The 12,010-nt window shown below is 43.3% G+C and overlaps 2 protein-coding genes across 2 annotated transcripts; both read right to left on the reverse strand.

Moving 5' to 3' along the window:
* Window positions 1-1,507: 1,507 nt before the first annotated feature.
* Window positions 1,508-4,629, reverse strand: tas1r2.2 (taste receptor, type 1, member 2, tandem duplicate 2). Its single transcript, NM_001105218.2, has 6 exons — window positions 4,448-4,629; window positions 4,060-4,357; window positions 3,256-3,972; window positions 2,936-3,139; window positions 2,673-2,793; window positions 1,508-2,436 (listed from the first exon to the last, which is right to left on the reverse strand). The coding sequence occupies exons 1-6, from the start codon at window positions 4,627-4,629 to the stop codon at window positions 1,508-1,510; spliced, it is 2,451 nt and encodes an 816-aa protein (NP_001098688.2).
* A 2,688-nt stretch (window positions 4,630-7,317) lies between these two features.
* Window positions 7,318-10,739, reverse strand: tas1r2.1 (taste receptor, type 1, member 2, tandem duplicate 1). Its single transcript, NM_001105217.1, is given in 6 exon segments — window positions 7,318-8,243; window positions 8,429-8,549; window positions 8,717-8,923; window positions 9,304-10,029; window positions 10,118-10,415; window positions 10,543-10,739. Coding segments are annotated over 6 exon segments (2,475 nt in total).
* Between the last annotated feature and the right edge of the window lie 1,271 nt (window positions 10,740-12,010).

Genomic DNA, 12,010 nt, shown 5'->3' on the forward strand with positions numbered 1-12,010 from the left:
TCGCTCCATATTTTGTAAATCACATATCCCCCAGAAACTCAGTTTCCAAACTTTTAGCATATATGATTTAAAAAAAAAAAAAAACAGAAATATGAAGGATATATAATAATCGCAATACTCTTAGCTCCGAAATGATAGAGTTTAATAGATTGTTACTCATTGATGCCAGTCATAAGTTCATATTGTTTAATGGTTAAAACTCCATCTTAATTCTCGTTTGATTTGGAGGAGCACATTGATATCTACTTTAGGCTTGTACTTGGCAACGTGTGTGGTGAGTGTAACTCTGAAATTGGTATGAAATCGACAATTTGTTGGCGTCAGCGTCCACCTCTCCCGGCGCGCCATATGCCATGCTAAGTGGCACTATTTACCAATTCGTTCCTACTTTCACGGTCCGGCCTCCCCTTCTCTTCTGCAGGAAACTGAATAGCAGCAACAAAATGGCAATTTACCTTGTGTAATTGTCACATACCCCCCGCGGCCGCGGCTCTTTCCGTTTCATTTAGTGGGGCACCGTGTGTCACGGCGGGAAACTTTGACTTTCAAATGGAAACACAGAATGTGCCGGGCAGCGTCTCCCTGACCTCATTGTCAACCTTTTGTGACCCTGTCCCGGCATCAACTCAACGTCACTCTGGGAATTCTAACTATGCATTTTTGGATTTAATTTCCAACACTGTATACTATTTTCCCAACGCTTTTGTCTTATTTTCGTGGATAAACTGCAGTTAGTGAGTATATTCATTAAATGTTACAGATCATTCTACAGACGAAAAAACAAAACTATTCATATATGTTGTTGGCAAGAAAGTTGTTCATTCTATTAAAATAATTTAAGTAAATATGGAATAATTAAATATAATCATGGATTAATGATGTAGGATAATCTGTTAATGATGTTGCACAGTTTCCGAAAATGATGAGTCATCTTGCGCGCTCGAAGTGTGTAAATAACACATAAGGAAAGGAACCAGCAACCAGGATGATCAGGAACACGTCTTGTTACTGTGAGCAGAGTGGCGCAGCGGAAGCGTGCTGGGCCCATAACCCAGAGGTCGATGGATCGAAACCATCCTCTGCTAAGCGTTTTTACCTCCCTTACATTTGACTTTATTTTATCAATGCGATGTCACCCTATTATATGAAACAAAGCCAATGCATCTGACTACTAGTGCAATGAATTAGGAATACTTTTTAGATGATAAGATTCACAATTTTCTCTTATTGTTAAGCCAGTTATCTAGACAAGGTTTAGCTGAAAAATACTGCAGAGATATTATGTCTAAAATCTTAAGCTGTAAAATTTAAATGCAGATAATTTTCTAAACTAACAAAAACCATTGATCGTGCTTTATTTATTTCTCTTTATTCAACCAGTATTTGTGGAGATATGGGGAAATATTTGACATCAAGCTCTATGTAAACCGTTAAAGCTACACATGAAATGTTACTTGAAAGTAATTGTAATGTTTAGTAGATATGCAGACAGTGCCACTGAAGGCAGCTACTGGCTAATAGTCTTGGTGTAATCCTGAATCAGACCTTGGAAGTACTTCTGTGTGTTCTTCTGAGGCTGAAAAATGATGATGTAACATTTTGGGAGGAAATACCACAACAAAAAGGAGTAGATGCTGGAGAGCACTGCCAAAGCGTTCAGTGAGTGAATGTATTTGCCTTGGTAAAGCAGGGACGCGGTGGTAAATATGATCCAGGTGAGGATCAGCAGGAGCAGGCAGAAGGTTATCGCTTTGGCCTCGTTGTAATTTTTCGGAAGGTCTTTGCCCATGTAGGAAAAAATGAAGCAGAGCAGGCACAACAATAGAAGTAAAACAAATGAAACAGATGATGTTTTAAGATTCATGAAACATCCAAGGATGATTTTGTCTGGGTAAGAGACAATGTCCCTGAAGGGTGAGGGGGGGTCAGATGATACGCTGACAATGATCAGAAATGCCTGAATGACAAAGGTGACGGAGATGACCAGCCACTGACCGTGATACTTCATCCACCAGCTGTGGGCTTGGGGGAACTTGGCAGCTATTTTAAAAATGCTGACGATCTGAAAGGAGCGGACGACAAAGCAGGCGAGACAGACAGTGTAGAATAAAACAAAGGGCAGGAATCTTAAAACGCAAAAGGCAACAGTCGGTTTGTCAAAGAAGAAGAAGATGCTGATGCTACAGAGACTGAGGCAGCCCAAGATCAGAAAGCACATGGGTCCCCCGGCAGATCGGACCACAGGCGTGTTGTAGTTGATAGCAAAGAGAACACACATGGCTAACGTGAGAGCCAGCAACAGGCCGGCTCCGACCAGGATCACGACCGCCGCTGTGTCCGTAAAGGCCACGTACTCCACCGTCCGCGGGAGACACGATGTGCTTCCTGCTGCAGACCACTGGTGCTCCTCACAGTCGATGCAGTTGAAGGGATCCTCTGTTTCAAATAGAACAACAGGTGCTGAACAAAGAGCCTATTTTTTTCTGTGAAGACTGAAATCCAAAAGTAAAGACATCATAGATCACACCGAAAGGGGGATTTGTTGTTACAGCTCAGAGGAGCATTTTCATTGGGATGGTTAAATTTGGGAATTTCATTTATGAATGTTGATCATAATAAGCTGTCATATTTTTACTCTAAACTTTTAACTGACTTAAAGGAGATTAACTCACTTGTTCTGTTGACAAAAGTTCCATTTGGACAGATTTCACATTTGAAACAACATTGATGGATTCCCTCTATTCTTTTTGCATACCCCTCTTTACAGTCCTTGGAACACTGGGAAATAGGCACCTGTGCATGACAACGATCGTTTAAAAATTCATCAGTAGTCCTAAACTGAATTAATGTTGTAGATGTGCCGTCACCATTACTTACATTCATAAGTATTTCTCAACAAATACAAATAATCTGGACCAAGGAAAACAGGACTTACTTCTTTTGAGTGCCACTGGATTTTGCTGTCATTGATGAATATTTTGACCGAAGGGTAAAACCAACAGGTGCCGAAATTCTCTGGGTCACCGGTCTGGTTCCAGAACAACACCGCATAGGAGCCAAACCTGGGATCACCATTCTCATCGAACTGAACTCTCTCGGTTAAGAGTGTAAAATTTGACTTCTTTAACTGGGCTAGAAGCTGGAACAGACAGATTACAGTGTGAGGGAATTGGTGTCAACGGACCTGGACATTTATGAGTTGGCAGTGATCCTAATTATTATGTATATTAGATTTAAAATGATTTGTGTGCTTACCACGGGTGGCGATATGGGAATGCCGTTATCACATTTACCAAAGTCACAGTTTAAGACGTTGTGCAAGGCGTGAGCAGTGCTGTAGACAGCAGAATAAACGGAAAACGAGTAAGAAGGGTCCGCAGCTAGGATATCAGCGCTCTCTTGACTGCAGTTGTAAATCTGGTTGCAGAACTGCTGCTCGGTGCTTTCGCATCGATTCCCCTTTTTAACCGAATAAAGAAAATCTTCAAAACCAGGAATCGTCACCACGGGCTGGGACACCCCGATCACGGTTCCGATGTTTTTGATTCCTTTCTCCTTCGGGAGCTCCTTGTTTAGAGACCATGCTTCTCCTGCTATCCACACCTTGCCCGTGACATTGTGCCGTATTGCTGCTTGAACCAGAGGTATAGCGTGCCAATGGGGAGCAAAAACCACGATAAGGTTAATCCTCTGGGCATCGATCTGGTTAAATACTGATAAGTAATGACTGCTGTCAAGACTGTGAGTGTAGGCCAGGCAGATCTCAGTGTCCTTTATCTTCTCTATGAAGAGTTTAAGCCCATCGGTGCCATAATCATCACTGCTGTAAAGAAAGGCAACCCAGTGCCACTTGAAGTACTGCAAAATTTTTACAATCACTTCCATCACTTTTTTGCTGGAGTGCACTGTTCGCAGGAAAGAGGGAAATTTGGCCTTTTCCGAGAAGATGGAACTTGAGGATCCATAGGAGATCTGTTGAGAGGTCACAAACAACTGGTTTTCAATAGAAAGTGGCGTTTAGAGGTGGTGACCATATTAGGAAAGTGGGGAACCATGTACCAGTGGGATGAAATCAGACATGAACAGTGGGGCCACAGTCAGCGTAGAGGTGCTGCTGAAGAGACCGAGCACTGCTACCACTTTGGACACATTCTTGTTTGGTACGTTCCAAGGTTGGATCACATTATTGACCGAGAGTAATTTGAAAACGTCCGAAAAGCTCTGAGCATCCGTGCAGTGGTCAAACACCTCATAACCGAGAGTTACATTTGGCAGGAGGCTCGTGGAGTTGTTGATTTCCGCCACGGCGAATCTCATCAACTGAAACCTTCGATAGTTTGACAAAATGAGGAATTTACTGCGGAGAGAAAAGAGGAGAGGACTGAAAGAACTCACAACTGTCAGTTGATTGAGCAAGGGCATGCATGAAAGCCATTGATGAACTCACCTGGAGCAGTCCATGGTTTGTGGTCTGCCATGAAAGGTTGGGAAGGCTTCGTAATGGATTTCAAAAAGGCCACCAATCAAATAATCTCCTTCCAGCCTAAACTCTGAGGCTGGGACAGTGCACTGAGCCAGTGGATACAGAACACATCCCAGGAGACACAGGCAAGCCAGAGAACATCCCATCTTTCATCCAACTAATCTAATGTGCACTCTGATATCTGGCTTCTGCTGTTATGAGCCTCTCATGAGGCCTAAACCTCAGCATGATTTCCATCAAGCTGAGGTTGAAATACTTTAGGACATGGTTGAATGACAATTCACAAATAATTATGTAAATCATTTAAATCTTGGGGAATCATTGAGGGCATGTCCTCATTTTTAATATTTTTATTAAGGTCTATGGTCTTATCGTGCTTTTTTTTCTTCTCAATCTTTAGAGCATCTCATTATCTTGATATGGATTTCACCAGAAGCATCGCATTTTCTGAATTGATCCCCCACAGAAAAAGTTACAATTATTGTTGGTAGTGAGCATAGAGAGCTCTGAAAGCATGGGTGTTTTTCTAAAAACATTCAAGTTCTGCAAGTTCTGCATGTCAGCAGAAGAGAAGAAGGCCTGGATACTTCAGACAAAACAGACGAACCTAAGACGAAGGGCCAACAAAGCAGCTAACACTGAAGAAGCTCAGCACATTATACTTCTGTAAAAAGAAGGTATTCCTTACAACAATGTTCATGATGACGCATCAAACGCAACCTCGATCCATGGATTCAGTGGTTCTTCAATTTTTTAAGGTCATTTCTTTAAAAGAACTGAAAGCTGAACTCTTACTGAAGATGGTTTTAGTCACAGAGTTGTTCGTGATAACAAATACATGCTACAGTGAGCTTAAAGGATGTCGGACAGAGTGATATGCAAATACAAACAAATTAAAGTAATTCAACCCAGCATGCGATTTGTTAGGGATATGCATCCACACACTAGCATGGGCACCCTCAGCTAATAGGAAATAGTTATTCTATTTCCTATTAGCTGAGGGTGCCCATTGGTAGTTGCACAAAAAAGTCGGAAAAGACATTTCCAAGAATCTAACCAGGATTTAAATTCTCTTCTGAGGCTTAAGCAGTGTTCCAAATATTCCAGTCCCAAAACAGTTCAAAACATAGTTGGTGTACATAAGGTCATGACTGGATGGCCAGAAATTCTCCTTCAAGTATTTCTGGTAGAGAAGATTTTTGGCTTCATCATACAAAGCGAGTAGTCCCGGCAGTACTTTGAACCTCAGAGCTGCTTTATTTTTGCTCAGTTTCTTATTGTTCAATCAGGAACACTGACTCTACGCCTACTGTTCTTTAAAAATTTGTTATGGGATTTTTTGAGACATGACAATCCACTGCACAGTAGGTTTATGACAGTTCCAAGATGTCTCTGTGGTCTACTTAAGTCCAAACACAAGAAAAATAGACTCCTTTCCTGGATAATACTTTAATTGTCAATGACTGATGATAAGCTAAAATTGGTTAATGTCAGGCATTACTTTTCCCACACAGGGCAGGGTTAGGGTTAGAGGGTTAGGGTTATTTTGTAAAAAAAAAAAGTTATTAAAAGGCTTATTTAGTTGTTTCAAACTTCCACAAAAAGAGCAAAACCTGTGCAGTGCATTGATAGTCAAGAAGCAGAAAGAGGGCACCTACATAATCATACAACCAATTACACAGGGCCTGGTTTAACCAGTTTTATGTGTTACCACAAAAGAAGAAGAAGACGGAAGGAGAATGAGAACAGAAGAAGAAGAAAAAGAAGCTATTCAGCGCCCCCTGCTGGTGAGGAGGGTGTTTTTATTGGGGCTCAGTGGTCATCATTTCAATCATCTTGTATCTTGTATGCACTCCTCACATTTTCTCAACGTTTTGCTTACTGTCAACATCTTTCTGGCTTAACCAGTGTTAGCGTAATCAAACTGCCAAAATTAAGAACCTGAAACATTAACTAAATACCCAAACATTCACAGAACTACGTTTGTATAGTCTCACCACCATTGTGGGGTTAATATAATTTAATAGGACATGTCTTTTTAATCATTGATGTAAAACAAACGAGAAAAAAAACAGTGTCACTGCACCACTGTGAATAGCTGCTGCTACAATAGCGACTAGTGTCTAACCTCAACAACTATAGCGACACTGTCACCTATTGGTGGTTTCTAGTAAAACTATTAAACAATCAAGTACATTTTCCAAGATGAACTGCTTTGGTAACGAAGTTACCACGCATGAACAAATGAAATACGTATTGTTCTACCAAATGGGAATATATCCTGTTTAATACGTGTGCTTAGTGCACGTAGGTGCGTGTACCTAGAAATCTTTGGTGATTTCAACATGTGGTTTGTTGATGTCAACACAGGATTAACTTAATGCAGTAAAACAGAGAAGTAAAACAGACGTTATAATTTGCGTAACTGCAATCGAGTCATTTTTTTTAATGCACAAAACATGTTTATGCCTACAGAGAAATAATTAAGCTAACAAAACAATCATATGTACACTGGCAACACTGCTAAAGAAATAGCCAAATGGTCCTAACAAAGCAAAAATGCATAAAATTGGGAAAATGGTTACTAAGCACAAAAGTTAAAACACACAGTTAACTACAGGACGTCCAAGCTGACTCTCAGTGGAACTAGCAACAGAAAGATTAGACAGAAGCAGAGAACATTTGAAAAATTACATTATGTCTGTAATGTGTAAATCACAGCCCAGTAGAATTCTGTAGAATTGCATAACTAATTATGTCAGATTTTTTTAAGACATGTTGTAATACTTAATAGAGAGTAACACATGCTAAAGTCAGCCTGAAGCACGTAACATCTACTGGCTAATGGTCTTGGTGTAATCCTGAATCAGACCTTGGAAGTACTTCTGTGTGTTCTTTTGAGGCTGAAAAATGATGATGTAACATTTTGGGAGGAAATACCACAACAAAAAGGAGTAGATGCTGGAGAGCACTGCCAAAGCGTTCAGTGAGTGAATGTATTTGCCTTGGTAAAGCATGGACGCGGTGGTAAATATGATCCAGGTGAGGATCAGCAGGAGCAGGCAGAAGGTTATCGCTTTGGCCTCGTTGTAATTTTTCGGGAGGTCTTTGCCCATGTAGGAAAAAATGAAGCAAAGACTTCCCAAAGAAAGAAGTAAAACAGTTGACCCGGATGATGTTTTAAGATTCATGAAACATCCAAGGATGATTTTGTCTGGGTAAGAGACAATGTCCCTGAAGGGTGAGGGGGGGTCAGATGATAAGCTGACAATGATCAGAAATGCCTGAATGACAAAGGTGACGGAGATGACCAGCCACTGACCGTGATACTTCATCCACCAGCTGTGGGCTTGGGGGAACTTGGCAGCTATTTTAAAAATGCTGACGATCTGAAAGGAGCGGACGACAAAGCAGGCGAGACAGACAGTGTAGAATAAAACAAAGGGCAGGAATCTTAAAACGCAAAAGGCAACAGTCGGTTTGTCAAAGAAGAAGAAGATGCTGATGCTACAGAGACTGAGGCAGCCCAAGATCAGAAAGCACATGGGTCCCCCGGCAGATCGGACCACAGGCGTGTTGTAGTTGATAGCAAAGAGAACACACATGGCTAACGTGAGAGCCAGCAACAGGCCGGCTCCGACCAGGATCACGACCGCCGCTGTGTCCGTAAAGGCCACGTACTCCACCGTCCGCGGGAGACACGATGTGCTTCCTGCTGCAGACCACTGGTGCTCCTCACAGTGGTGGCAGCTGACCTGATCTGGTTTGGGTCAGACAGCAACGACATAAACGTCAGATTATATGGAAATGTTAGCTTCTGTGTTTTCAACACTTATTCTTGGCCACAAAAATGGGCTAATGTGAATGGACAAAATATTTCCCGCAGCAAGATTTCGAGACAGCAGAGGTCATTCTGTGGTCCATGTCCAGTCCATAATTGGTTACCTGTGCTGTTGACATAAGTTCCATTCGGACAGACTTCACACGTGAAGCAGCACTGGTGGATTCCATTATGCGTTTTTATGTATCCTTCCTGACATTCTGTGGAACACAGTGACGTGGGCACCTGTTCAGGAAGAAAGAAGACGATACAAAGACAGCTTTACACCTATATGGAAGAAATGAAATTATTATAATTCATGTTAAAATGTGATAGGAAAAGGATTTCAACATCATAAAAAAAACATGAATACAAAGTGTATTTGTAGAAGTGGCACGGGATTATTTACTGACCTCTCCATTCGTGAACCACTGAACTTTGGTGCCATTGATGTAAAAATGCATGAAGGGATGAAAGTGAAAGAATCCAACTTCCTCTGGAATTCCTTTGGCATTCCAGTAAACTATTGAGTAAGACCCGAATTTTGGGTCACCGTACTCATTGAACTGAATAGTCTGGTTCAGAAGAGTGAAGTTTGACTTCTTCAGCTCTGCCAAAACCTGATGTGGGTGCAGAAGGTTTGGGTTAGTATGACAAAGATGGATAGACTGGACTGGATAGGAACTTTATGCACATGACACATTCGGGTGTCTGACAAGCAGAGAGTTTAAAACTTTGATCCCGTTAGCATTAGTGGGGATTAAGAACACCGTGTTAAACGGGTTAAACTGAATCCGGGAGTTGGAACCCAATCCTCAAGGGCCACAGTCCAGCTGGGTTTTCTGTTCTCCCCGGCAAGAAACCAGCTTTCACCAAGGAATGTGGGAACCCAGGTGTTGGGTTGCCTACTTGGTCGGTCAGAAAACCTGGCTGGACCGCAGTCCTGGTGGACCGGGTCCTGAGGTCCCTGACATAAAGGAATCGCTGCATTTGCACTCACCATGTGTGGGTGCACCGTAATACTGCGATTACAGCTGCCGGCTCCACACTGTAAAACACGGTGTAACGCATGAGCGATGGCGTACACCGCAGAGTAAACAGGGAACGAGAACGTCGGGTCCGCGCTGGTGATTTCCTCGGCGCTCAGGTGACTGCATTTGCAAAATTGATTGCAGAACATCTGTTGCTCACTGTTTTTGCACTGGTTCTGGCTTTTGTCAGAAAAGACAAACTTGTCGAAACCAGGGATGGTCACAACCGGCTGAGACACCCCGATCACGGTTCCGATGCTCCTGATTCCTTTCTTCTTGGGGAGGTTCTTGTTCATGGACCAGCCGTCGTCGGCGATCCACACCCTATTGGTGACGTTGAGTCCGATGGCCGAGTCGATCAGAGCCTCCACGATCATTTTTGGGGCGAACACGATGATGACGCCGATCTTCTGCTGCTCGATTTGTCGGAACGTTTGGGTGAAGTCGGTCAGCATGTTGAGATTCTGGGTGTACGCCAGGCAGACCTCAGTGTCCTTGATCCCCTGGATGAAGAGGTCCCTCCCGTCGATGCCAAAGTCGTTATCGCTGTTGAGGAACGCGGCCCAGCGCCAGTTGAAGTGCTGCAGAATGCGAATAATCACGTCTATGACCTCTTTGTTGGGATGCACCGTTCTCAGGAAGGAGGGGAAATTCTCGTTACTTGAAAAGACGGAACTAGAAGCCCCATAGCTGACCTGCCAATGAAGCAACAGGGCAAATGTGTGAGTTCCCTCACAACGGAGACCCAAAGGGACATATTTGAACAGGAATCAGCACGTTCACCATAGAAATGAAATCCACCATGAACAGCGGGGCCACTGTGAGAGTCTGGGTGCTTGAAAAAGGGCCGACCACCCCGATGACCTTGGACAGGCTGACATGTGACCCCGCCCAGGCCTGGACCGACCCGTCGACCGAGATCTGCTTCAGGACGCCTGGAAAGCTCTGCAGGTCAGAGCAGATGTCAAATATCTCATACCCCAGGGACACGTCAGGAAGCAGGTCCGAGGAGTTGTTTATTTCCTCCACCGAGAACCTCATCAGCTGGAATCTTCGATAATTGGGGAGGAGGAAGTTCTGACTGGAAGCAGGCAAGGGTTGAGCGTAGGTAGTTTGGATTTTTAGCCTCAGAATGAACTATTTAAGTTTATGTAAAGCCTGAAAAAACCCAACACAAATAACTAAATTCATATCCAGAGGCGACTCACCTGGTGCAGTCGACAGCCTCTGGTCTGTGGTGGTGGATCGGGGAGCTGACGTGATAGAGGTCAAAAAGTCCACCGATCAGATGGTCTCCGTGTAGCACAAACTCTGAGGCGGGGAGGTGACAGTGAGCTGCAGCGTGGACAACAGACGCCAGCAGGCCAACGCAAACAAGAAAGGGTCCCATCGTCACGGCGGCCATTCATCAACATCATATAACCCCGAAGAGTGATTAGTGTCGCGCAGCAAGTCGAGAGGTGTGAGCACGTGCGGTCATTTCCATGCCTGCGGGGACGGAGCGCATCATTTGAAATGGTCGAAGGGGTGTTCACAAAAGCGCATGCAAAAACCTGATGCAGTCGGACCATGTCTAACAACGATGGTCTATTATTGTTCCTGCCACCAGACCCAAAAATGATGCCTTCAGTGGCAAAGCCCGCACAGGAAATGTAAGTAGGAAAATTTCCAACCACACAGCAAATGCAAATGACACGTGACCATAACTCTGACCAGAATTTAAATCCAGAAATGATGAAAGTAACACAGTCCGAACAGAGATCAAATGTGTTTTTGGAAGCTAGATGGTATCATAGCATTGTAAATATTAAAACAAGAAGATCAGATTGACATCTTCCCCAAAGATGAAACGGGCGGGAGAGCACACGCTTCTGACATGTTTTGCTGAAAAATATCAGTTAATGAGCAAAATTAAACGACACCAACAGAAAGGATGACAGGTAACATGCTAATATCTGAAAGGTTATAGTTAAAACCAGTATTTGAAATAAATTAGAGACAGAGACGGACAGACTCGGCCTCACGTCGATTGATCCACCAGCAGTGATTCGTATAACGGCGCCCCCTGCTGGACACCGTGATGCACCACAACTCCCCCATAGGTCATAAACAAATGCAGAGGTAGAGGTGAATTTACCGCGCGCGTGTATGTGTGTGTGGTTTATGTTAATAAAACTTCCTCTGACAAACGAGTTCTGCATGACCTGAGCTTCAGCCGCACTTTTTACAGAGCAGATCAATTGCGACTCTTCGGTCGCCGGAAATCATCCGACCGAGTTTGAATCCCGGGGCTGACAGGAAGGGTAGGAGCGGGAGGAGGGGGTTTATTCCATTTGGAGTCCGGTTTGGCTTTAGAATTTATTTGTTTATTGACTGTGGCCAGCAGCAAACACAAATTGTTTGTGTAGCAAAATACTTGTTTTATTTTTTATGGTTAAAACAGCTTTACATAAGTATCTCCAACAGTGTATTTATGGTGGGTAACATCTACATTCTGATTGTAGCAGTCCTACACATCCTCGCTGGGAGCCAGTTTATCCTGTTTGTAGCGAGAAAAAGCTGTAGATATTCACAGGACGGGTCAACATTGATGCGTAGTAACAGCAGCATTTGTTCTAAGTATTAAAGAGACACCCTCTATGGAGCAGGGTACTAAAATAGAAAGGAATACACATG

The sequence above is a fragment of the Takifugu rubripes genome, chromosome 3 (genome assembly GCF_901000725.2).
Source record: "Takifugu rubripes chromosome 3, fTakRub1.2, whole genome shotgun sequence".
Taxonomy (NCBI): Eukaryota; Metazoa; Chordata; class Actinopteri; order Tetraodontiformes; family Tetraodontidae; genus Takifugu; species Takifugu rubripes.